This window comes from Uloborus diversus, chromosome 7, assembly GCF_026930045.1.
Source record: "Uloborus diversus isolate 005 chromosome 7, Udiv.v.3.1, whole genome shotgun sequence".
NCBI lineage: Eukaryota > Metazoa > Arthropoda > Arachnida > Araneae > Uloboridae > Uloborus > Uloborus diversus.
Window position 1 is genome coordinate 29,949,992 of NC_072737.1, and position 27,821 is coordinate 29,977,812.

A 27,821-nucleotide genomic window follows, 5' to 3' on the forward strand; every position below is an offset into this window, starting at 1 on the left:
ATATTAGGTATGGTTAGTAAGCTGTACAGTTAGTGAATATTTCATTGAATGGGGGGGGGGGGGGTTAAGAAAGAAAAAAAAATCTTGCCAGTAGTGGTGACTCTAGGTCTTGCGGGGCTCTTGAACAAAGCGCACTGTTTTTAGAACCTGCCCATGGGTTTATACATGCCAAAAACCCCCATCAATTTCAAAACTTCCAAGATGGCTTATGTCTTATCCAATACTAATGGATCATACAGTGTGTGTGGTGGGGGGGGGGGGGGGGGCAATTCCAAGGTGGCCTGATTGGTCAAGAGTTGAAATTGCCATTGGAGAGTCCCAAGTTCAATAGCAGCTGTTGCAAGATTCTTCATGTTTGCTGATGGTGACTGGGGCATGTCAAATCTGCCATGGTTATTCGGTCGCTAACTTCCCATTGCAAATCAATACCTCTAGGGAGCTGGATCAGGGGTTATTTGGCTCCTGGTCTGGATAAAAACTAACAGCTGTATTCAGGGTTAACCACATGTAGTGATAGGCACGGGGAAACCTGGTGAGTAGGAGGGTGGGGGGTGGGGAAGAAAATGACTCATCATGTATTTTCCTCAAAGTATTATGAAATGATTCTACAGTAAATGGATAAATAAAAAGATGCCATAGGCAAATGCATTTTTATGTCACTTAAAAACAGCAAAATACACATTTCTTCATAAAATTTTTTATTAAGTACATATGCTGTATCGAAACTTTTTTTATACATAAAATTTCATAAAAACAAAAGGTTTCTCCTAGAAACAATCGACATAAATGTTTTCAAAAATGCATGGAATAAACACACATATGTGACACAGGGATCACAACACCAATCTCAATTGACATCCGTCACAAATATATATAACATTTCAGAAGATTGCGTTAGCTAACAATATTTCTTCTGCACAGATATTGCATTATCCTTTATGCCTGAAATTATAATATAAGATCTCAAAATATTTTAACAAGAGATGCAAATGCCATGTTATTTCTGAAGATTTTTAGCATTAAAATATTCAAAACTCACCATACTGAATTGAAAAATTGCTAATTAAAAGTGAAATTATATTGACATAGTTTTCACAACATTATTCGAAGCATAGAATAAGATACCACTTGCAAAGCGTACGGATCAAAATAAAAAATCCTTCTCATAAAACTCAATAATAAAAAGATTGTTAAGGAAAAAAAGAAAACACTGTAGATGGCTCATAAAGCATAATTTTGGATATGTGAATTTTATACACAGTGAATATTAAAACCTATTAAAAAAGATATTGAATGTAATACGTTTACAATCAACTAAAAGCAAATTGATAGTGCTATTGGTCCAGAATAGAAGTAACAATTGGCAAAATTGCAATTGCTGAAACGAATCTTATTCATATGAAAACACTCCAAAAACAGATTTTTCTTCTATAAGTTGGCCCAGAGGTGAGGGACTCGAGGTGCAGATTATAGCATTGAAAATTTTAGGGGGGAGGGGGGCTACATAGTATTTGAGAGGGAGCACCATATTTCTTCGGTGGGGGGGGGGGAGGCACCAAAAAAGTTATACTTTTCTATCTCAACTTCACTCCTTACATTCTATTTAAACTCTTTTCAAAATGTTTATCTCCAAATTTGGGGCTATTCTTTAACCAAAGCATTTTCAATATTTTGGTTCTACACAAATCAATTAATTTTGCAACTTCAAATGAAAACGTCTGGTTAGAAATGAATGAGTAGCAAAGTAGAATTATAAGTTTCCTTGCACCACTCCGAGAGATTCTTACAACGATCAACGATGTAAATTAGTCTCATATATCGTGTGAATCTAAACACAAAGCACCTGTAAATAGGTGTCAAGACTAAGGTGGGGGGGGGGGGGGGGATTAATAACAAGAACATTTTGTATGTCTTGCAACCTCGCTTTCTTTCATGTTCATTTTTCTTCACTAATTGCTTCTTTCTTTTATTTCTTTGAAAAGAAAAACATGTAAACTGGGAGAAAAATCAGTACCTACTTGGTGTTCTTGGGATAAGTTCTGCCTCCATCTTAGTTATGATGCATCAATTATTCAGATAACTGCAATTAAAGATCTGTTTACCGGGAAGCCCTGAGCTTGAACTTTTAGGAGGGAGGATATTACTTTATCAAATGAAACTCCTAATATTACTGGATCACAAAATACGTCCATGTACATACCCACATCTGATGAAAAGACACTGTAGGCACTTAAAAATAAATAAAATAATAGCAATAACTGCAATAATATTATAATACAGTCTCCAAATTTACCGAATTATCAGACAAAATTTGTCGAATAAGTAATTTTTTGGCAGGTCACAATGGTCTCCCGTCAGGGCGTCCGTTAGTTACTTAAATGTTGGATTCAGTTTAAGACATAAAAATAAAATATGCATGAAAAGCAATTCATCATTCATATTGAATGTTTTTCGCAAATGCCTAGTATTTCGCAAATTCGTTGCTATTAAAAAAAAATGCAATAGTTGAACCTCAAATAAATACAAGTTTTTTCCTGAAAAAATGTAAAAACTTGGGTCATTCAATTTTTTTTTCAGGAGTTAGTAAATGCTTTACAAATTTTATGCTATTATCTTATTGCAACAATTGAACCTCAAGTAATTAAAAGCTTTTTTCTTTAAAAAATATTATTGGTTCAAAATTAGAAAGTAATCAACTTAAGTACGCTAATGGATTTTTACATACATTACAACTTTTTTTTTCCAGGATTATGATTGGAATACTAACTATTTTTTTTTCAAAACATACATGGTTTGCTTTCATGTAAGTATAGTAACATTTCAAAGGGGGTGAAAAATGGTTTTATCCAGGAACGGAATTCTAGAATGCCCACAGAGTTCCAGCAATTGAAATGAGAAAGGATATTAAACATAGCTTATACCGTCAGATTTAAACAAAAAGTTGTGAATTTTTAATAAATATACACAGTTTTTAAACCAAAAACAAAAAACATATGCATATTCAAAAAAGCACATTACAATAATTTTCAATAGCTAAAATTATGATAAACACTCAATTTCAAATATTTTATAGATCAATAGTGCATCACTTTTGAATTATATCCACGGTCAGTTAATTATCTGTAATCATACCTTAACATTCAACTAAATTTAATTTCCTGAATTAAAATTTCAAAATAATTCAACAATAACAAACTAACGTCCTTTTACGGACGATATGACCTAATTGCACTTTCCATATCGAAATTATTTGATATACAGGATCCCAAAACAGATTGCATTTTGCCTGTAATACATTTGAAATCATAAATATAGTGCATTTCACACTAGGGGATAAATAATAACAGTTAAAGAAAAACTTAAAATTTAACACTCAAACATTTTAAAGCATACATATATACATTGATGCATGTTGACAAAATTCCCTTCGACTCAAAATCAAACTTATTTTTTCTGTTTAATTTCCTTATTTTTTGCCTTTTAAAATCAAATAATAAACTCTAATATACCAAATTCATAAACATCAGCAACAAGAAAAACGAAAAATAATTTAAAATAAAATGTTGTTCATTACCACTAAATTATTATGTGGTTCCCTTTTTTATATATATAAATTAATTTCTCTCAAAATTATCATTTTTGAGAGAAACCTAATCTCCCAAAGAGAAAATCTTGGGTTTAAAATCCAAGATATTTTAAATACCTTTCATTAAAACAACTAAGTAAAGATTCTTTTAAATACATGATATTATAACATTACAGTTTAGAACATACTTGGGCACATGTTTAAAAAAAAGAGAAGTAGGGCAATTCCATGATAAGGTCAACCAGATAATTAAATTTTCAAAATTAAAATTTTGAAACAAATGAGGTGTCATTTTAAAGGTAAAGAGTTGTATATTTTGAAATGCCTGTCTAAGATTTGATCACTTCAGTTATAAATAAGTTACAGCAGGTTAAACCAAGGTCAACATCTTGAGTATTTTCAAACCATATTTGGTGACTCTCAAAGAAAATCTGTTTTTTCCAAAAAATACATACTAATATTATGAATTGATATGAATAACCATTTAAAGATACAATGTGTTACTGGTGATGTTACAAAAATGTGTCAAAATATAATTCATTTTTATTTGTAAAAGAATTCCTCTATGGTATAATAAGTGTTTTACGTCCGACACCAAAATGTGCAGTTAGTTATGCTGAGCCAATAATTTTAAAGCTACATACATGTATTTTTGGGTACAAAGTAAGAATTTCAATTTCTTTGATGTAACCTATTTTCATTTTGTAACAAGTGAATATTTTTTACTCAAATCTAGGTGTTGGACGTAAAAAATTTTTTACGTCCGACACTGTTACATTCCTTTAAACAACATATGTTTTCAACTGTGTTTCTCCTTTTTTCGCCTTTAATTTCAAAGTTAAAGTGAAACATGCATAAAAAACAACTTAGTGAATTTATTGTATACACATTTAGGGTTGATAGGGGTAAGTAGGACCCCTTTTGAGAAAAGATGTGTTGAATGAATGTAATCCAGTTGATTAAGATCAATTTTGGCAAATTTGAAAACTATAAGTGGAAAAAGAAATTGGAAACACTAAATGACTGCGTCTATGTAAAGTTGGCTAAGGAAGAACCATTATCAACATTCAACCCATATAAATCTTGATGGTTTTCTTCCAGGTAAGTTTCACAAATAACTAATCACCAGCTTTTGTAGCTGAACTATCAATTCCCACTAAGTCATCATAGTTGTCTTGTATTTCACTAATACAAATATTTCATCAAAGCTGCTTTTGATTTTAAAATCCTCACTGTTAGGGGGGGAACCATTTACCCCACAGTGCGGGGATGTCTTATAGCGAAATTTTACGGGGTAAGTGGGGCCCCTCCTTTAAAACAGTTTTTAATAATATTTTACTCAAAAATTCTGATTGCAGTATGCACTTAAGTTAAACTGTACGTACATGAATGTTTAATGATCATAAAAAAAAAATAAATGCTAACCGGGAAACACTTCTTTGAAAAATGCTGCTTAAACTCACCAAAAAATTTTCAGATTTTTTTTTGTTGACTAAGTTCTCTGAACTAGAAAAAAAAATTCCACGTAACCCAAATGTATGCAAAACTAATCACTATGATGAACCATGGCATGATCAATGTAAAAAAGTATAAAAATCATATGGATATTTCAGTTTTTGGGGGTGAGACCCAATTACCCCAGTGTACCATTTCCCCCAATCAACCCTACTTTTGAATTTACTTGGTAAATTTTGTTTCAGTATATGTAAACTATAATTTACATATTTATAACTGTAATCATTGTTATGTATTTACATTTAAGAGCAATAGTTTACATCCAATATGAACAATTTATGTCCGACACCAAGCTTAAAATATTTTTTTAAATAATTTTATTCTTTATAATATCATTTGAAAACTGAAATATGCTTCAATCATAAGTGTACTTTAGAATTATGCTGTTTTTAAAATTAAAATGTAAGCCAATTCACAGACTTTTAATAATTTTTAAGTGAACCATCAATTTTACTATTTGAGTGTTTACGTCCAACACCAACTCTTTAAATTTTTTTAATTTATACTTTAGGGATCTATTTTGAAAAACTAACATCATTTTTGAACAGTTTATGTTTGGTAACTGGAATAAAAACTGAGAAATTTTTCTTCATTTTTTACGTCCGACACCATGGAATTGCCCAGTATGTAAAACACAAACATAACTAAATATATGAAGAGGAAAAAAGTTTAAAATCAAAGGAGCTATTTTAAAACATTTATCACTAAAAACTTGATTGCATTTAACAAGAGCACGCTAAAGAGGGATTTAAGGCAAATATTAAGCAGATCACTTTTTACTTGAGGAGCAGTTTAAAATCTTTCTGTAATGCATACATACATAACAACACTTATTGCACAAAATTTTTTGTTTGAGAAACATTTTCAAGTTTAATCCTCTACAAATATACAAGTTTGCACATTTAGTCAGCAATAAAACGAAAATTAAAATAAATTATCTTTGAAGTTCCATTGTGCATGGGTATAAATTATAGACATTTATAGGACAAAACTGGTCAATAAATTTAAACATTTGAAATTTAAATGAACTAAATAAAAAAGATTCACACAGCATTAACAAAAGCTAATGGAATAATATATACACTAAGCCAAAATAATTTAACAAAGATAATAATAATAGAATTAGTCTTATGACTTAACATCACACTTGACAACATGGAAGCCATATCATATTTACAAATGTAGGAAAGAATTCGGTACGCTTTTTTCAAGCTCAACCTTCCTTCAAAATAAAAATTTAGATCTAAAATTATAGTTTTAATACTTTAAAATAATTATTTAAGATTTTAAACACACGATAGAAAATTTCAAATTAGGTAAAGAATAAAATAAACTTTCAAAGATTTAATTTTTTTTCATTGCAACTTTTAACGTATACGTTTGCTTTAATAGCGCAGTTGAGTTCATAGATTGTTACTGGACTAGTTTTGCACTTTTTATGATGGAACAGAATGCTAATGTTTTCATTTATACAGAAAGTAAAAAAATATGAACGAAAACAGATCTATACATATCCATTTGACAAACAAATATTTTTACATATCTCTATCTTGAAAAAATATTTTTCTCCTTTCTACATGTGCTTTTTTATAAGATACTCTTTCACAGCAGTTATTATAAAAGGCACCAAAACAGACTTTAAGTCGTGACCAAGAACTGTAACTTCAAAGGCGGACTCTGTAAAGAATTAATGAAACATTCATACTCCTGGATAGTAATTGAACAAAAATGTAGAACAGTGAAACAGAGAAATCACATCACTTTTTTCTTTTCTAAAAAAATAATTTGGGGGACACTCTAAATAAAATTCTCATGGAAAAGAATTACATATCTTATGCATGGACTAGAGCTGCTTCAATGTTGAAAAGACCCCCCATTATTTTTTCTATCTTTACATATATACATATATGAAGAGAGAGAAAAAAAGCAGATCTAGCTTCTGGTTTATGAGCACGGAGAATTATTAGCAACATGAGCTTGAATGTAAGTAAAATATCTGCCAAAAAACAAGGGGTCAGGTGTTCTCCCCTGGAATTTTTTCAAAATTGTAGTTCAAAAAATGCAGTATTAGATGTTCTTTGGTGATGCTAGGGGAAGGGAGGTTCAGAAACCCTTCATGAAATTTTCTAATTTGAAGTCTTAAAAATGCAATCGTAAGGATGTCCCAATTGTGAGGAATGCCAGAACAAGATGGGAGTCAAGTTATCTTTCCCAGGAACTTTTTGAAGTCCTAAAAAATGCAACTGTTGACCATTTTTGATGAAATAAGGAATAAAGATGGAATTTGAACAACCCTTTCGGAATTTTTTAAAGATGATGTTTCAAAAATGCAATTTTAGGTGATCTTTGGTGCTGTTAGGGAGAGGGGAAGTCTGGGAACCTACCTTACCACAGAAATATTCTGAAATCTGGATTAGAAACACATTTACAGGCTCTCTAGGGTAACACTAGGGGGAAGGGTTCCAAAGCCTGTGGTTTAAAAAACAAAATTTTATGGAATCTTTGATGATAAAGGGTGGTCCAGGAATTCCCTCCAGAATTTTTTTTTTAAATTGAAGTTCTCAAAATGCTATTGTAGGTCATCTTTGATGACAAAGAATAAGATCTGGAACACGCCCCTGGAATTTTTTGAAATTGTAGTTTCAAAAACCCAATTTTGGACTACATCTTTAGTGCTGTTAAATAAAAGGGGAGGTTCTGAGATGTAATAAGGGTTGTATAACTTTTTTGATAAGAAAAGTAAAAAAATTGATATGTTTTGAACGACCGTCACAGAGGGAGATTATGTTTATGTAGTCTTAAAATAAAAAAGGAGTTTGAAGAGCCTTACAAAAAATATCCTAAATGAAGCGATATTGTAGGAGTTTTGAAGAATCATATTAACCCTGTCTTATTTTGATGCACGGGGAGTTTAATCAGACATCATTATGATACCTGTATTCAAACTTTAATTCCTAACACTGTTCTTAAATACTTATAGAAATATAAACAAGACATAAGATTTTTTGTCATGCTCAATAATACTTATACTTACAACTTCTTTACCATGTGATAACCATATCCTTTTTAGGCAATGATTATCAGGAATCACTTCACCATTGCACATGATAATCATCTATAAAAAAAGAATTCAAGAATTTTACTATATACTCTCATATACAGAGAAGCATGTGTATCTAAATTATCAACTTATTCAAAACAAACAACGACCAGCACCAGGTACTTGGTACAAACAAGGTTGGTATTCGGATATGTGTGGTCTTGAGTAACAAAGAGTTAGAGGACAAGATTCAGTTATCAGGGTGGCGACAGGAACTGTGAAAAAAAGTTCCCTGACTTTTCCCTGATTTCCCTGATTAAGTTCACCAAATTTCCCTGATTTACGTTACCAATGATAATGGTTTTCGTTCTTTGCTCTACTTGAAATCCATTGTATGTTTGTATAAAATGCAGTATTTTAAACGTTTTAAGTTGTGTAAAGTTGTTGAACTAAAGGTATATTTTAAAAAAATGCTACTTTTTTAATAAAATGGTTAAAAAAAACATATCAAGTCATTTTTTGGGGGGGGGGGGGGGAAACCCTACAAAATAGAGTATTAAATTTTTCTACAATGGAAAGATTATAGAGAATTAAAAAAAAAAACTTTACTTCCAGAAACCACTTAGCATAAGAATTTTAAGAAACTATTAAAATCACTCTTAAAAACATATGTGTATTTATGATAGAACTAAAAAGTAATTGAAATTATTTTGAACTAAATTTTCAAACAGTATAATAATTGTTGCAAGAATAACAAGCAATAGTGAAATAATAGAAGTAATGTAGTTATTCTTATATAACTAATTGACATATTTATGCAAAACAGATGAAACCATTTGACATCCATTCATATGGAGCTTTTCACTAATCAAGAACATAGATTTTAATGAATGAATACAGCATTTTAACAATAAAAAAAATAAAGATATTTACTTAAGTTACTTAGCTAACTCTATTTCAAATGATTTCAGTATGTAATGAAAAAAAAATCTTACATCGCTTTTGTAACAAACAACTTTGAAATGCAAGGGGGGAAAAAGAAATAAAAAAGCAGTTAGTTAATTTCAAAATATATAAAAGAATACAACTTGGTTATAAAATAAAAGAATCACTTAAGTCCGAAGAAAAGAAAACCTTTATAATCTGCGGTGATAACAAATAATATAACGGCAAAAAACAAAGTTTTTTTATTGAAAGTTCAATTTTATCAATCAAATTAAAAACAGGAAGAAGTAATAATTTTTAAGCTTTTATAGTATTAATTCAAAAACCAAAGATTTCTTCTTGAAATTCTGATTACAGTATGCTAATTACTTCGAGACAATGGAATAAAGGCAAAGGAGCTAAGGCATTAATGAAGGCTTCCTCTTTGCCTGTATGGTTGTTTATTTTACGTAGCATTGAAAGCGTAAAAGGAAATTTTAAGCTAGGTAAAATAAACAACCTAACAGACACAGAAACAATCTTAGGAAGTTCATCCTGTGGGGAATAAGTAAGATTCAATACTTTGACGTTGAGGGAAAAAAATGCACAAATATGCGGCAGTGTATAATCACACCTCATTAATTTTACTTTTTTTTGAGCAGATAATTGGCGGAAAATGCGTAGGGAATTAAAATACTTAATTTTGTAAAGCAAAAAAAATTTTTTTTCCTTCATAAAATCAATTTTCCCTGATTTTGTGTTATTTTTTCAAAATTCCCTGATATTTCCCTGACTTTTCCCTGATTAATAAAGTTCCCTGACTTTTCCCTGATCTCCCTGATCTGTCGCCACCCTGGTTATAACTGGTTAAAAATAATGATGGGTTACATTTTTGTATAGAAGGACAAGAGACCATCGTTTAAATATACTCAAATCACAGGTTAGTTTAGAAATGAGTATAAACTAATGTTTCAGTAGGGTTTCAGGCACTTGGAACAGCTTATGGGAAAAAGCTGCAACCAGCAAGGGAGCGGATAGCTTTCAGAAGGCTATTGATTTTTACTGGGGATTGATCAATTGATCAGGACTTGCCTAGCTGGGTCCAGAACCTGTTGCTGGTTGATGGTTTTGTATTTGCATTACTGCCGAGTCCACAAGTAAGACATGATGTGGGTCGAAATGAAAAGCCCTCACACATATTTTCAAGCAGGGTTCGTCAAACTGTGTCCATGTCGAAAAATCACATTTAGGTTTTTTGGGCAAGCCCACTTGAAAAAAGCCACTATCTTGGCAACATGAGTATTTTTAGAATCACTGCAGACTGAAAACAATTCATAAAGAAGCAAAATAACTATTATATGTGTAATATCTGTCATTATGAAGACCAGAAATTCCCCTCAACGTGTTTGAACAATTTTGCTCTTTTATGTAGATACTTCTAAAAGCTACACAGGTAGACTGAATTTTTATTATATTCGGTTTATTTCATTTACTTGATTATTTTAATGAGCATTAAAAAAAATTAATTTAGATAGATTTCAGTATTAACGTTTAAAAAAAAGTTTGGGAAACCTAAACAAAGAATAATTATTTTAACTAACTCAAAAAAAAAAATCTGTCATGAAAAATATCCTGTCAAAGTTCTCTCAAAATCTCTTTTAAAGTAGAGAAACTCAACTTTTGAAGCAACAAAATACTTAAGGAGAAAATTGTTAAGAACCTAAGGCAAGCGCTAATTACTTTTTAAATATTTACTAAAGCTGTATAGATATAAGAGACATGTGTGCAAAATTAATACTTTTTTTGAACATACCTTAACCTTTCTGCATCATGTGTACTTATAATATAAATTATCTATAGAACACAATAAATTATTGAGAAATTATTGCATGTTTAACGTAAATATAACAACATCAATATAGCTGAAAGATATGTTTAAATCAATAGACAGACATTAATATTTTCAAAATTTATAACTTGTTCAGTTTAAATACACACAACGATCAAACACAAAAGTGAAATAAAATTCATTTATTCTCTTCTTAATGACAATGACGAAATTAATAAGGAACTTTTTAAAGAAAAATTCGACCTGTAAGAGTTAGTTGAATTTAAAGAAAATAACTTTACAATCAGAAATTGCATAAAGCAAGAAAATATGAACTAAGTTCAAAAGTTAATTTGCATTTTGGGTGTTTCATATTTGGTTTCAGAAACAAAATTAAAATGAGCTTCTACAAAAAATATTCAAAAGTTTTAACGATGAGCAAACAACACACAATGTACACAAATCAATATATTTCAAATTTAAAATAACTGTCAAAAATTAATCAGTAGCATTCAAAAGCAACATACCTCATTAGTGGAAACTGGCCAAATTTTCCTTATTAACTTTTTCAGATGAAAGGCTTGTGCTCTAACTGAACATCTAACAAATTTCTTTTCTGGGAACTTTGGTCCTTTAGAGTGGAAGCCACTTCTTTAAAGTAAAGTAAATAAGTAATACAATTTTACATTATGAACAAAGTGATTTAAAATAAATATTAATATACTTTTTAATGAAATTAAAAATACATATGTCAACATTTAGATAGTTCAAAAACAAGTCTTACTCAAGAGGTTGTAAACAAATGTGAATTAGCTCATCACGCATAAAATAGTGTTGAGTGGATGCAGAAGAATCATCACCATCATCAACCAATCCATCAGCAGATTCTATAAAAATATTGCAAAAATTTATTATCAGATATAAAATTTATGCTTGGTAATAAATAAATTCAACTTTTAATATGAGCATCAACTATCCTTAAATAACTTCAATAGTACTTCTAAAAGTCCCAATTAGATTAAAGACAACGACAACATTCTTCATTAAAATCCAAAAGAAAATCATTATCAATTTTTTTGTGGTTACAAAAAATAAATAAATAAATAAAAAATCTCAGGACAAAATGGTAAAAAAAAAGTTTAATTAGGCTATTTTTTTAAGCCAATTATCTTACACACATAATGAAAAAAAAAAAGAAAAAAAAATCAATTAAAAATTAACTAAAATGCTAAATTCCTTTTTCATTTTATTTAAGTGCTTTAAACTTTGGCACAACAGGAAAAATTCAAACGTTTATCACAGGATTTCCAATGTACTAAATTTGAAATGATATAACAACTACTTCACATGGGCAGAGCGATTTTATGAGTTTTTGGTCCAAAAATTAAAATGGTTTGAATCTTCCTCAATGCTCCAAAACTCCCTATGATCTTTCATGTGTGCCAAAGTACTTCCCTATGAAATTCGGCAAAAATCTCAAGTAAGCAGGATTTGTAACTTCATACAAACACTGCTTTTTTTTAACATAAAATAACATATACACTATTTTATTTATATAGGCAAAGTTACCTTCTCCATCATACTGTTTCAAGCCTCTCATCTTTTCAAATTCTTGCCTTCTCTTCATCTCATCTATAGAAATCAAGGTTTTCTTAAAATACAATTTTACGGCACTACAGTAGAAGACACACTACAGAAGAAGTGCCTTATAATGCACACCTTGGGACCAGAGCTTTTGCATTATACAGGTTTTTGCATTATATAGATCATTTCACAAATTTTGAAACTATTACTCAGAATATATCTATATATTAGCACTTCAAAATGAGTTTTATCTGCAATGAGTATTAAAGCACCAATATTACAATTAGTTATTCACAAATAAATATGTTTCACAATCAAAAGAAAGTGCATTATCCTGCACTTCTGCTAGCTTCATAATTTGCATAACAGTTGCATTTTCAAGAGCCACCTGGTATTTTATGTTTACTATGAGTACAAACTTTCAAAATTTAATTTGCCTAACGATTTTTATGTTTGAACAGCAAAACAGAGGGATTTTTTAAGCTTCCAAAACCTATTGTTTACTTCTGAAAAGTTGTGCAGTTTATAGAAGATTGCATTATATAGGTCGGCGTTATAATGGTCCTCTACTGTATATAAAAAGAGTAAAATATTGAAAAACTGAAATGGATATAAAGATCATCTGCAACGTTTGAGTACTATAATTAAGAAATCATGTACTTATTCGTTTCATACTTTTTAGTGCAAACCAAGCTGTAGAAATAGTCTTCAGAAGAAAAAATTTATTTTTCTTTCATTTGCTATCTCATCAAAAAAATTAAATGAGCAGTTTGATCTTACACCATGAGTTTCATTAAATGCTGCTCATCATCCCAGGTATGTTTGAAAGTGTTCAATTCATTAACTTTCTTTTAACAGAGCTTTGTGAAGTGGACCAATGTGCCCCGGGTGTGTTGGTTCAGGAGAGTGAACCTAGGTGTGTGTGTGAGTGGGGGGGGGGGGGGGTCATGATGCAGATTGCACCATTAAAAGCTTTGGGGGGTTGTTTTGAGGGACATTTTTCTTATTTTTTGAGGGGGGCTCTTGCTTTTGGGGGGTCTTTACAATATTTAGGGGGGTAGTGGGTGTGCGCCCTTGCTCTTATGCACCCCTGGTTGGTCTGCATTACGAAAACTTCTGAGACAACTGTAATGATAAATATAATCCAACACTGTAACTAACTTAAGGTAATGGCACCAGTAACAGACATACTTAAGACATCGCTCTGAGGTTAACTCAATTTTCTGAGCCTTTTGATGCATTTAGACTTTTAGTTAATTCTAATTTTATTTGCTCAATTTTGAAAAAATAGTCCGACCCCCAATAACAGACACCGATAAATCTGATGACATCAAGTAACACATAGGATGAGGAAATGATGAGTAATGGACAAAATTCTCTTTTTCTCTTCAAAATGTGCAAAAGTTCTAAATTTTTGGAACTAAAGCCTTATTAAATTTGAATGAACATGAAGTACCAGCTGACCTTGTGGTAGTTGCTCATAAACTTCCACCACTACCTTGTAAATACCAACTGGTTCATAAAATTCACTGTAATAACACTAGATGGTTGCACCGTATTTAGTCCAGGATCTGAAGGGGGTTGAGCATACATGGGAAGGCTGACGCAATATTATTTCTGATTATTGTTAGAGGCACGATGGTGATTACAAAACCACATGTCGTCGCCCCCCTGGGTGGTCGACAACCCCGGGGGAGGGGGGGAAAGCAGTGGGGGGAGCCGTTTACTAAAATACTCATAACTCGCGAACTATTTGAGATAAAACACTGAAAAAAGTGGCAATCGACGCAACAAAACAAGGGCTTCATAAAAGCTAAATATAATTATGGACCTATCTTTGTTGGTTTCTGAGTAAAATTCCATTTTTTGCAAACAAGCAAAATTTTTGAATAAAATGCGCAAAACAAACTTTTTTTAACCAAAATAAATTCTAAATCAAAATTGTTTGATTTTTTTTTCAAATAAAGTCCTAAATATCATTATTCAGTTTGTTAAAAGTATTCAAGTACTGTTAACGCGATGAAAAACAAAATGAGAGTAGCAAGCTCGAACACGATTTGCAGTATAGTTCCGGATCTGAAGGGGGGTTTTGAGCATGCATGGAGACCTGACGCAAAATTATTTCTGATTAATGTCACAGGCACTATAGTGATTATGAAACCACATGTCGTCGCCCTCCTGGGTGGTCGACAACCCCGGGGGTGGGGGGAAAGCAGTGGGGGGAGCCGTTTGCTAAAACACACATAACTCGCGAACTATTTGAAATAAAACACTGAAAAAAGTGGCAATTGACGCAACAAAACTAGGGCTTCATAAAGGCTAAATATGACTATGATCATATCTTTGTTAGTTTCTGAGTAAAATTCTATTTTTCACAAACAAGCAAAATTTTGAATAAAATACGCATTTTTTTTCTTCAAATTATCAAAATTATTTAACTGTTTAGGGAACCAATAAAATCTGAAATATCATTATCCAGTTTGTTTAAAACTACTTAATTATTACCAACGTGAGCGTTAAAAAGAGAAATAGAAAATGCAAGCACTGCCTAAGTTAACGCATTGAATAAAACGGAAGTATGCTAAGGAGAAAAAAATAGCCTTATTATCCTTATGACGAACTGTTCATTCTTCAGTTTACAAACTTATTCTAATTGCAAAGTATTCAATTATGGCTTTAATTTTGTTATATACTCTTTAAATGTGAGAGGAACTAGGGAACCGGGACCACAGTAGTTTCAATTCAAATATAATTTTTATTTATTTCTATTAATTTATATTTTCAATTTGCACAAAAGAATATTGCAGGTATTGTTTTGCGGATATTGTTTTTTATAATTTACACAACAAAGAACAATGATACAAGAAATAATATGTTCTAAATAAATATAAAAAATGAGAAGCATCTTTGAGCTTTTATGAAAACGAATATAAATATAAAATTATACACTAGAGTTCTAAAAAAACTAATTAAATAAAATTAGTAAAATAATGCGTATTAAAAAATAACTGCAGAATATCAATATGCATACATAAAGCATTAATATATCAGAAATTCTGAAAGCTGGATCATACTCTTTTTTGTTGACCTGTAATTGTTCTGTTGAATCGTTCTCTTCCGAGTATTTTGTAGTTTATGGGTTTTTGCTTTAGTCTTAATAGCACAGTATTTACAGCAAGATGAATTATTAATAAAACATTTACAATATTATTTACAGTTCTTGCCTGCGCAGGGTGGAATTAAACTCTCTGGTAACACTGACTGCATCATAAGGTGTGGGGCTTTATTGTTTTATTTTCATTAAAGTGAAACCCAAATTTGGTTACATCTAAAGACACTGCTAAGGTACAGGGGAATTGATTCAATAGTACAGTTGAAATTCTGAAGCACTCAGATATTGTTTTAATGATAACTCTAGTGTACAAAAAAGTTTCCGACTTTTTTGGTAAAGAGAAAGCATACTTTTTTGTTCCTATTTTAAATCTTGAATCGCAGTCGGAAAATGTATCAAAAGCTTGTAAAATTTTAGATGTTTTTTTTCCGTAAGTGCTCCTGAAGATAGATGCCATCCTAAGGCTCTTTTCCTTTCCACAACACCAGCACATGAAAGGGCAACCTCTATCCTTTAACAAAGATTGCCAATAAGAATTCATTAGTTTCTGATCTATAAACTATTAGTTACTTTTTCCCCTATTCTGCACTGAATCATATGCAGGAAGATAGAGTCTGTTGCGTGCTTCGTACTAGTTGGACTCGGGCATTTCAGAGAAATTTATTACTTGGCTCTCAGATTTTAAATAATATATTCATTTTCCTTTTCAGAGTTACCAGACACCAAAAGCTGATTGGATGCAGGAACGGATATGTTACATATTACATACTCTGGAATGTACTTTTAAAGGTTTCTTTTTATTTTCAGGAATGGTTATGACACGAAACCACTGGTTTGGTACGTACTGATTTGTTTTGTAAGCGAAGGAGACTTTCCTGAACTTCTGGTTTTCAAGTTATGAAAACGACAGTGAGATGTACCGATCGTGTTTAAGGTCCACTAGTGTAGTTTGACTAAGAGAAAATTTTATTATTTTCTATTTGGAGACCTGCAAAATCTTTGCTACATTTGAAAGTAGTGTTTGGGACATTATGAACCAGACTCATTCATTCCATCGATAACTTGAACTTTGTTCTTAAAATAGGGTGCTTCTTCTAGAGTTTTGCTGCAAGAAGTATCATTTTCAATTACATTCACGAAATCGGACCTCTCGCTTTGCTTCAGTGAACCATTCTGATGAACCTAACCTAGCATTGGGCTTATTGTATGGGAATGATTTTTAGATGTACTAACATCACTTTTCAGCTAACATTTCCCAGGTTAAATGTTTTTTTGGTTTTCTTTTGCTGTTTTGCAGTCGCTATTGAAGACATTGCCATTGCAGGACTTCTCTGGATAAGAGACTATTCACATTTTCATTAACGTTCTACTGAAATTTTGATGCTGCTTATGTGGCAATAGCCTCGCTCACTATGTTTCATAACTCAGGTGTAAAATCTGCAAAAAGGGTTATCCTGAGAGTTTATCCTTTCCGTAATTACTTCGTACTTGAAAACTTGCATGTTTTAATTTTTTAAAAAGTGCCATTGTGACCCATACTAAGCAGCTATAATGCGTTAAAGGTTAAATAATTAAGTAATTACTTAACTGGGACAGTGTTTTGATAATATTACGAAATAAAACCGCCAAAACAGGAGAGCCACAAAATTTTCTTTGGTTTATGTCGAGTCTTCAAGGTACATTCTGCAAACTTTTTTTTTTTTTTTGTGAATTACTTCAAATGCTTTTTGAGCTTGCTTTTATTTCACTTTTCAACGCTTTGATAATAATTAAGTAATTTTAAACAAACTGGATAATGATATTTCAGATTTTATTGGTTCCCTAAACACTTAAATAATTTTGATAATTTGAAAAAAAAAATGCGTATTTTATTCAAAATTTTGTTTGCTTGTGACAAATAGAATTTTACTCAGAAACTAACAAAGATATGATCATAGTCATATTTAGCTTTTATGAAGCCCTTGTTTTGTTGCGTCGATTGCCGCTATTTTCAGTGTTTTATTTCAAATAGTTCGCGAGTTGTGAGTGTTTTAGCAAACGGCTCCCCCCCCCACTGCTTTCCCCCCTCCCCCGGGGTTGTCGACCACCCAGGAGGGCGACGACATGTGGTTTCATAATCACTATAGTTCCTGTGACATTAATCAGAAATAATTTTGCGTCAGGTCTCCATGCATGCTCAAAACCCCCCTTCAGATCCGGAACTATACTGCAAATCGTGTTCGAGCTTGCTACTCTCATTTTGTTTTCAACGCGTTAACAGTACTTAAATAGTTTTAACAAACTGAATAATAATATTTAGGACTTTATTTGAAAAAAAAAATCAAACAATTTTGATTTAGAATTTATTTTGGTGAAAAAAAGTTTGTTTTGCGCATTTTATTCAAAAATTTTGTTTGTTTGCAAAAAATTGAATTTTACTCAGAAACTAACAAAGATAGGTCCATAATTATACTTAGCTTTTATGAAGCCCTTGTTTTGTTGCGTCGATTGCCACTTTTTTCAGTGTTTTATCTCAAATTGTTCGCGAGTTATGAGTATTTTAGTAAACGGCTCCCCCCACTGCTTCCCCCCCGGGGTTGTCGACCACCCAGGGGGGCGACGACATGTGGTTTCGTAGTCACAATCGTGCCTGTAACAATAATCAGAAATAATATTGCGTCAGCCTTTCCATGCATGCTCAACCCCCTTCAGATCCAGGTCTAATTCATGAACCACAGCAACATTAGTTTCACCAGCCTAAAATTTTTATTATCAAAATCCAAACTTACGACTGTCTGTTACTGAAGCCTTGTCTATAACTGGTGCCATTACCCTATGTTGTTTTGTGATTTGAATTAAAAAACATTAAGTTTAATGATCAATATAACATATCAAATTAAACAAAGTATTAAATTTACCAACTTCTACTTTACCACTATTTATGCAAAAAACAATCTACAATTTCTCAAAAATGAGCACAACTTAGGTCTTTCTCAACTTCACAGCAGACTTAGATAAAATGAAAAGCTTTCTGCAAACACAAATCCTAACTGAAAAATTTTCTGCAAATAATTATTTTGCCTTATTCACCCTTGTGAATCAAGAATTAAATTTATATTCAAATATGAAAGAGACAAAATAAGTGCTTTAAATCATTTTTTTTTTAACAATACTTTAATAGTTAGTTCTTATTTTTCACCAACTGAAGAAAACTGCCCAAACCATTATTTTTTTCACACATGTGCTTTAAAAGACTTTTGGAGAAAGGCTTTAACAGAAATAAACTGGAATCTTTTTAAAAATCCTCTTTAAAAAAAATTATTATCTTTTCATTAACGTTAGCAGTTTGAAAAACATTTTAGCAGACCCAAAAATTTTCTGCAAACGCCGTTCGTGCGTTCGTCTGTATTACGCAAGACTGCTTCACAGTTGCCAATACTAGAATGAACAAGGGTTTCTGATTCTTCTAAAAGTTTTAATTTTTTCTGGGTTTTCTACAATCCGGGATTTTTGGTCAGAAAAATGCTGTCACAAATTTTTTCTTTGTGATGAAAAAATAAAGGAACTACAAATAATTATGAACTGAAAGAACTACTTTAGGAGAGAAATTCAATTATTGCACCACTCTCCAACCATTAATAAAATAAATAAATAAATAAAGATGAAGGAAGACTTATGAAAATCATTCAGCACTGCCAAAACAACAACAAAATTTGTTTCTAAAATAAAATTTGATCAATATACTGTACAGTGATTTCATTATATGATTTGTAGGACTATATGTGCTATTTTCTCTTCATAAATTACAATTAAAATTGTTAATAGTATTCAGATTGTTCTTCTGCCTTTATATAGAAGTTTGGTAAGACCTCATTCGGAGTTACTGCTCAGTTCTAGACTGCTTATTTTAAGAAAGATATTTCTTTATTGGAAAGGGTTCAAAGAAGGGCTACTAGACTACTAAGGGGACTTTGAGATTTAGATTATGACTAGCTGGATTGCACGGCTTTGCCCGGTCTACCTTGAAAATAAAAATTGTGTCAAGTGATGTACATTTAACAATCAGGCTTAAATAAAAGAAAAAAAAAAGCATCATGAAACATTTCCCTTCCAAACAATGACCACAGATATTAAAATACTTTTAAGAAATTAATAGAATGAGAAAGATAGATTTGAAAAGCGTAATAATGGAAACATAAAATAAAATAAAATGATTTTTAGAAGTTAAAAGGATGATAAAGAAGGAAAGAAATAATGAATTCAAAAAAGCATAACCATGGAAACAGGAAATAATATGGTTAACAACTTGAATGGAGATATGATTTTTTGGAACTTGATTTAAAACGGTTTGTAACTTTTTTCCTTCGGAGATAGAAGCTTACTTTTTCGACCATAGGTTGAGAAAGATCTGGAGTAAAAAATGTTGCTTTTTCCAGTGGAATGGTGTCAAAAAGAAAATCGTGGGACAATTCTTTCAGTTTTTATTGGTAGATTTAATGAAGAAAGTAGTGCCTAAATTTCAGCTAAGCCTTAAAAAATTCGAGTTAAAAATGCCAATAACTCCTGCAGAAATTAAGTTGGAGCATTGAAACAAATTGCAGAGAACGGGGAAAATAATACTCTTTTTAACAATATATAATATTAATATGAACAAGCAATTATTTACCCCCATATTTGGGAATTGTGTGAAAATTGGAATAAAAAAAGAACTACTCATCGAATTTTTTCGAACTGGTCAGCAAACCTTTCCGGAGCTGAAAGAAAGATATTCTGAGAATTTAAGCGAAATCGTCCAGGTAGTTCTTGAGTTTTACACGTTCAAACAAACAGACGCTTTTTGGAGACTTCATTTTATACCATGTAGAGATGCCAGCCTTAAAAGTTTTAATATGTGTTGCATGGGGCATAGGAGAGTCAGAGGGGACATGAATTAGTTGTTTGATTTTATCAAAATGAATGGGTTAGAGGGTAAAATTTTTGCATGGAAAGCAGAACGGAGGTCATTGTTTTAAGCTATTCAAATTTCAGGATAACCTGGAAATTAGGAAAAATTGTTACATTAATAAGGTCGTGGGCACTTAGAACAGTTTCAACACAAGAAGCTTTAATGAGCAAGGGGGTAGATGGTTTTAAGCGGGCCATCGATCTTCATTGGGGAATGGTAGACTATCAAGGATCAGTCAAACTGTGCCCAGATCCTGTTGCTAACCATCATAATAGAGTTGTATTTCTGTTAAAAATATGAAGACCGGTCTTGCCCCTAAATAAATCAACATAAATAAAAAATTATAATTTTTAAAAATTTACGTATAGTTAACTGCTTTTTGCTTTTTAATTGCTCAGGTTCATGTCAGTTTGACATGTAATTAAAAATCTTTTATGTTTTTTTCACATCCCACAAATTTTTATCACTATCTGAACAGAAGAAAGTATTTTTTGCAGATAGTATAGATAAGTTTGAATAAATAAAATGGCATCTAAAAAATAAAAATGGGGTGGAGGGGGACCTATGAAACAAAAATTCTTTAAGTTAGGCTTTAAAAGATGCTTCATTTCAAAGTTAACTAAAATTATAATTAATGATAAAAAATAAAATAAAATAACAGTAATAAAACGTCTCTGCAACTGTTTTGAAGCAAGGCTGATGATTTTAGCATATTCATCATGGAGACAGGGGCATCAATTTATTGAAACAGTAGCAAAGTGCAGCTCATGATTTTCACCAGAGAGCAAATAAACTTGCATTGCAGAACAAGTACTTTAAAGTCAATACTTAAAATAACTTACTGTCCCACAGACCCGGAACAACTTTATAGACGATATCTTGAAGAGTCCTGTCTATCTTCAAATTTAACAATGGCTGGGTTTCATGTACTTTGACATTGCACATTGGACAATATTTTGTGCTCTGTAGATATTTTACTATGCAACTTTTACAAACTGGAAAAAGAAAAAGAAATAAATTGCTCAAATTATGCCACCAAAATTGAAAGTTTAGCAAAATTATTTGCAGCAAGTAAAATCTTGTTCAATAATAAATAATTATACATAAATGATTATTAATGAACATTACAGTCTGACAATAAATTTATAAAAGTAAAATTTTAATATATAGTATGTAGAAACAAAACAAGAAATCATTTAGTAATTTGTAGACATTTAACAATACTATAAAAAGCTAGAGAAAAGAGGAGAAATAATTTTCAAAATTTTGTTTTAAAAATAGCAATATATTAATGGCTGTCATTTTAGGGTTTGCTAACTGAATTTTATAACTTTTTTTAACATTAAAGCTGGAAAAAGGACTTTTTTCCCCTCACGGACACACACACACAGAAAATTGCGACTATGAAATAGAATACCCTCCTACCAGAAACACATAAATCTATCTACATAAGCACAGAATATTTATGTATGTGTGTATTATGATACAATTCTTATACATATCCACAGTTTAAGTTGGATCTTGACCAAATTCAGCAAGGAAGTTCTTGGGCACCCGAGAAGGAACATAGGGTTTTTTTTAAAAGTCGAAAAAGAACCGAACCATTTTAATTTTAATTTTAAGACCCAAAAGTGGCATTAAATGGCCCTTTCTACTAGAAATAAGTATTTGATTTTCTTGCTTTAGGTTCCACTCAAAAGCCAGTGAAAAATAGCCCTGAATTTGAATTAATTTCTTCAAATTAAAAAAAACCCCAAGGGTTTAAAATCAAAAGGGAAAATTTTTAAAGTATTTTTTAGCTTAATAGAATAATATTTTCATATCGGAAAATCGCGATCTCGTTAAAATTAGCCATCTCATTTTAAATTAGTGTGAATAAAACCATTCAGAAGGTTGCCTTTTCTCAACTGTGACTAAATAAAATTTTGTTTTTGTTTTGTGGTCAAAATTTCCCCTTTTGATTATTATTCGGAAATTTATCTTCTTTCTTTTTTTTTTTTTTTGTACTGCCAGCAGAAGATAATCAAGGCTTTTAGTTGTTTTTATAGAGGGCTTTGTTTAATTTATTCGGGAATTTTTGATTTGCTGTTTTCTTTCCTTAAGAATGATTATTTTGATGGAGAATTTTACAGTATTTTTTTTCTCTAATTGAAGCTTAACTGTTGAACATGTGTCACTTGACAAAACTTATTTTTGAGGTACTCTGTGCAAAGCCAGGCAACGCAGCTAGTAAATTAGTAAATACTAAATAAATTAATAAAAGCAAAACAAAAGGTTAGGAACTTGTAAAAAAAGTAGTCCTTATATAAAATCATCACGCCAGTGTTTCGAAATTTTTTTATTATTCTAAGAATGTTTGGTGAAATTACACGAATTATGAGTAGGGTTTAGGGATGCAATATCAAGGTTAAAGTTTTTGAAACATTCATGTTTTTACAAGTAAATACCCAGGCCCCGATTAAGATATCAGGGGGCCCAAGGCCCCAAAGAATTTTTTGGTGCCCTCTGTATTCAAGCAATAAATTTAAGCCATTGAATAAAACAATTCTAGCCACTGACTAAAACAGTTTTTACCATTTGGGGGCCCCTAAATAGCAGGGGCCCTATGCTATGGCCTAGTTGGTCTATTCAGTAATCAGGCCCTGTAAATACCAAACAGCTCATTACAACAACCAGACTCTATTTTCACTTATTAGTAATTACCAGTGTGGAATAGACGCAATAGAGCTGGAGGTAAGAAACCATTCATAAAAGTCGAGATTATCTTCACACTAGTAGCTGAAATTAATTAAGCTTATCAATCTGCAAAGCAGGCGTGCTCACCTCCCCCTCCTCAAATATTTCATGCGCAGGGCATAGTCTTGAAAGTGTGTAAATTTACCACTTTAATCTTTATACATACACACAAACATAGATAACTGTTCATAAGTGATGCCAATCAGCAAGGGCGCCCATATGCAAAATTTTAATGAGGGGATCAGATATTTTCCCCATGGTTTAGCAGGATATTTTCCCCCATAGAAACCGATTTCAGCACAGATTAGAATTATTAAAATTTGACATTTTTAATAACTTATTCATTAATTGCTGGAGAAATGCTTTTACACTTTTGCGAAGAAAAAAGTACTAAAAGCAAGAAAGTTCGAATTTCAAAGGGGGGAGGGTTGAGACCCCCACTTACCCCCCCCCCCCATATGGGAGCCCTTGCCAATCAGTAAAAGTCGAGGTATTCAAGATAAAGATAACAAGGTGATCTGTTTTTGCTTTGTGTCAACTATATTTCATCAAATTAATGTATTGAGAATGTTGTTGCTTCATGTTGATGCTTTCATTATCTTCCCCTGTACCCCCATCCTCAAACTTATCCGATTTGGGGCACCCTTTAAAGAATTAAAATTTTCCCTGATCACCTAGCCTCTATCTTTTATATTATATCTATTGACCATAGAGATTTTGTGAAACCCCTCATCTCTCCATGCAGCAGGCACATTGAATACACCTGTTCCAGAAAATACCAAGACTACATGTGTCTTATCTGGTTTGATTGTGTAAAACAAAATAAAAAAATCAGTATCGACTCAGTGGCACAACAGCTCATGGGGGTTTTCTCGACTGAGGGCTCTAGGGTGCACAACAGATATTCTAATTAGATGGTAAGCCCAAGGCAGACAGGGGTGGATTTAGTCTATTCAAGGGGGGTGGCGGTGGAAAACCGTAAAAGCCATATTCCTCCCCTCGAAACCATCATGTAGGGGAGGGGGGGGGGGCAGGGAATCAAGTGCCTCCTTTATTCTGTACTTCAAATACTAAATGCTCCCTTGAAGTGTTAAATCTCCCCTTTGGGGGTTCGCACCCTCAGGGCTGGAAACCACTGTTCTAAGTCATAGCAAAATGTATTATCATACCAGTATAGTTGTAGTCCATGGAAGAAAAAGGTTGGAAGACACATGTAGAAAGATAAAATTATTAAAGTTCAAAAAAGAGGGGAGGGACGAGCTTAGGTTCAAATGAAAAAGTGGGTAACGCTGTCCATCCTTGACTACACTAACAGTCTAAACTTAATTTAAAGCAAATTTGTGGAATGTACTTGATTGAAACTAGTAGCGATAGCTAGTAATTCCTTCAATTCTATATTATTGGTTTTAGAAAGTGACGGTCACGGAGGGGGCCGTCACCCCCACCGCCCCCTAGTAAATCCGCCACTGAAGGCAGAACCCTCGTACAATCCTTCATGCGCATGATCCACCCACAGGATCAGACCTGCTTAAAAATTGAATGAATGGAAGGGGATAGTTCGATAATTAGGAAATTGGCATGGTCGTCAAGTTCTTGGTCTGAATAGTTTAATTTTGGTTACCATGTTGCTTTGTGATAAACCTCTATGCAAAAAAATATTTCCCAACTCTTTTTTACAGTATGAAAAGAAAAAAACATATCTGGCACTGGCATTGGTGCCAGAAATTTGTCGCCAATAGATAATGATGGGGATATTTCGATAATTGGGAATCTGGCAATCTTTCTTCATTGGCGTCAATTTTTGGCTCCATCGCCTGCGCCAGCGGTATTTTTCTTTGGAAATCAAAACAAAGGGATCGGAAACATTTATTTACATAGGGTTGCTATAAATCAGCAGGGTTACCAAAATAAAATTATTTACGCCGAAAATGAGGCGACCGCGCCAGATTCCCAAATATCGAAAGATCCCCACAAACTATCTCGTACCAAACACAATAATCACAAAAACTTACATGTATGCAGACACTCTGTGATCGTTGTCGCATCAATGAAGTAACCAGCACAGAGGATGCATACAATTTGAGGGTTTAGGTCTCGTATGCATACTCTGTGCCCCTGAAAGTACGAAGAAAAAGTTACTTAATGCAATTGTCGAAAAAACATACACGGATAACGCATATGCCGCAATAGCGGCGTAACATTAAACTTAGCTTTCTGATTGTAAGAAATAATAAAATACTGCACGAACATCAAGATCCATTTTCAAACAGTCATACTTACCAACTCCATATCCTAGACCAAAAAACATTTAAAGACCAATATGACAGCATACGCTGCAATCTCTTTATTTACCATCGCAGACTCCATTCCATTCCGAATTTCCAAAATCGTCGTCTTCAGTGTAAAATGACGTGTTGCCAAATATTTTCCGATTCACTGTATTAACTAGAAAGTGAAAATTGTCTGGAACGAGGCTTTGTTTGGCATTGCTGCTCACATTAGAGTCCCTATATGAGAGACTTTAGCTCAAATGAGTAGGTAAACAAATAAAGCCCATTAAATTCTTAATTTTTTAAAATAAAAATTTAGGTATTGATTGCGATTGAATTTTCTCTAGCGAAATGATGCATAATCTGTACAATAAGGTCCGATCTTGACCATATATGGGACATGGGAAGCAGGTTCGACATTTGGGGGGTGGGGGGGGGATCAGAAGGGAGCAAGCGCACCCCTGGCTTTATGAAATTAATATATTTATGCAAAGTAGGTCTGTTTTTTTAATTAATTTTTTTTTTAGCAATTACGATTGCTTATTGTTCTCACTTGACTGTTTTTGGGGTGCTATGATTTTTTTTTCCCGCAGCCTCCCTCTGCCAGCACCACCGTCGACCGGCCTTACGATGCTGCTCCTCTAGCGAAAACCGTCTCCATGTTGCGTCCATATCCTACACGCATACATACACACACGCCTGCTTACACACACACACCCACACACACACCCACACACACACACACACACGTACCCACACACACTCATGTGTGTAAGCAGGCGTGTGTGTACACATATACACACACACATACCCACACACTCATGCCTGAACACAGACACACACACATACGCCTTCACACATACACACATTTACACACATACACTCACACACATACCCACACACATGCCAGCACACAGACACACACACTCACACACGCACACACACCTGCCTGCACACACGCAAAAAAACACGTGATTGCGAAAAACATAATTTGAATTCAAGGTGTCAAAATTCAAATTTATTTATTTTTTTTTTGAGAAATCACGATTGCTTATCTTGACAGTTTTGAAGTCCTATCATTTTATTTTCCCGCCAGCACCCTCTGCAGCACCACCGTCAACCGGCAGCCTCACGATGCTGTTCCTCTAGAGAGCAAAGTCTCCAGGTTGCGTCAATTTCCTACACTTACACGCATACATACACGCACGTACACACACACAAACACATACATACACATACATATGCCTACACACATACACACACACAAACACATACATACACATACATATGCCTACACACAACACACACAAACACATACACACACGCATACATACAGACACCTACACATACACACACACCTACACACAACTACCCACACACTCATGCTTGCACACAGACACAAACTCATATGCCTACACACACATACACATTCCCCCCCCCACACAAACACTCATACACACAATTACTCACACACTCATACCTGCACACAGACATAAACACACATGCCTACACACATACACATACCCCCTACACACAAACACATACCTCCCCCCACACACATAAACACACACGCCTACATACACACACACACTTGTGATTGCGAAAAACATAATTTGACTTTTAGAGGCCCCACCCTCCCAACTGCAAAACATCGGAATGACGAGCTTCTGCTGAGGCATTCCTCATTTAAATTTGTACGAGTCGAAAATAAAAGAAAGCTCTACTCAAAATAAGATTAGGAAGTCATTTTTGCAAATATCGGGAACACAGCAGGAAAATAATGCATTATTTAGGTAATTAGTAGAAAACAAGAGTTCTTTTAAGTCAAATGCTCAACACAGTTTTTTTTTTTTTTTTAAATATAAAAAGCAATCACCCTGTGATCAATGTATTGTAATATTTTTCAAATGTCTTTACTTTATTCATTAAGCAAAGTTTGAACAACTAACGTTTAAAAATTTTGAACCCCTTTCAGACTAGGATCCTGGACACATATTGTGCGTAATGGATTACTGTGGGAGTATATACCCTCAAAAAAATTGATGGAAACATCACTGAGTACAAGTAATGAAACTTGGAAATCAAACTGATAGGTAACCTGCTAGTGAAACCAGTGGCGGATTTACTAGGGAGGTGGCAGTGGCGGATCCAGATGATCCTGATGGGAGGGGCGATTGAGTAATGCATTATGGGGGGGGGGGAGTAACTAATGAAAATAATTTTTGAAAAAAGTTTAAGAACTGAAGCATGTTTTTTTTTTCTTTCGAATAATGTGTTTCGTTTTAAGAGTTTGAATGAAAGT

The 27,821-nt window shown here is 32.7% G+C and overlaps 1 protein-coding gene across 1 annotated transcript; it reads right to left on the reverse strand.

Moving 5' to 3' along the window:
• Positions 1-687: 687 nt before the first annotated feature.
• LOC129225633 (polycomb group RING finger protein 1-like) lies at positions 688-25,647 on the reverse strand. The gene is made up of 8 exons (XM_054860099.1): positions 25,530-25,647; positions 25,262-25,364; positions 21,356-21,508; positions 12,463-12,525; positions 11,678-11,780; positions 11,421-11,544; positions 8,136-8,216; positions 688-6,778 (listed from the first exon to the last, which is right to left on the reverse strand). The coding sequence occupies exons 1-8, from the start codon at positions 25,536-25,538 to the stop codon at positions 6,740-6,742; spliced, it is 675 nt and encodes a 224-aa protein (XP_054716074.1). The 5' UTR covers positions 25,539-25,647; the 3' UTR covers positions 688-6,739.
• Between the last annotated feature and the right edge of the window lie 2,174 nt (positions 25,648-27,821).

Coding starts and splice junctions, on each gene's coding strand:
- LOC129225633 (XM_054860099.1), bottom strand. Junction 12,526..21,355: donor TGTTCCGGGTCTGTGGGACA/GTAAGTTATTTT, acceptor TGATTTCTATAG/ATGAGATGAAGAGAAGGCAA. Junction 11,781..12,462: donor GAAACAGTATGATGGAGAAG/GTAACTTTGCCT, acceptor ATATTTTTATAG/AATCTGCTGATGGATTGGTT.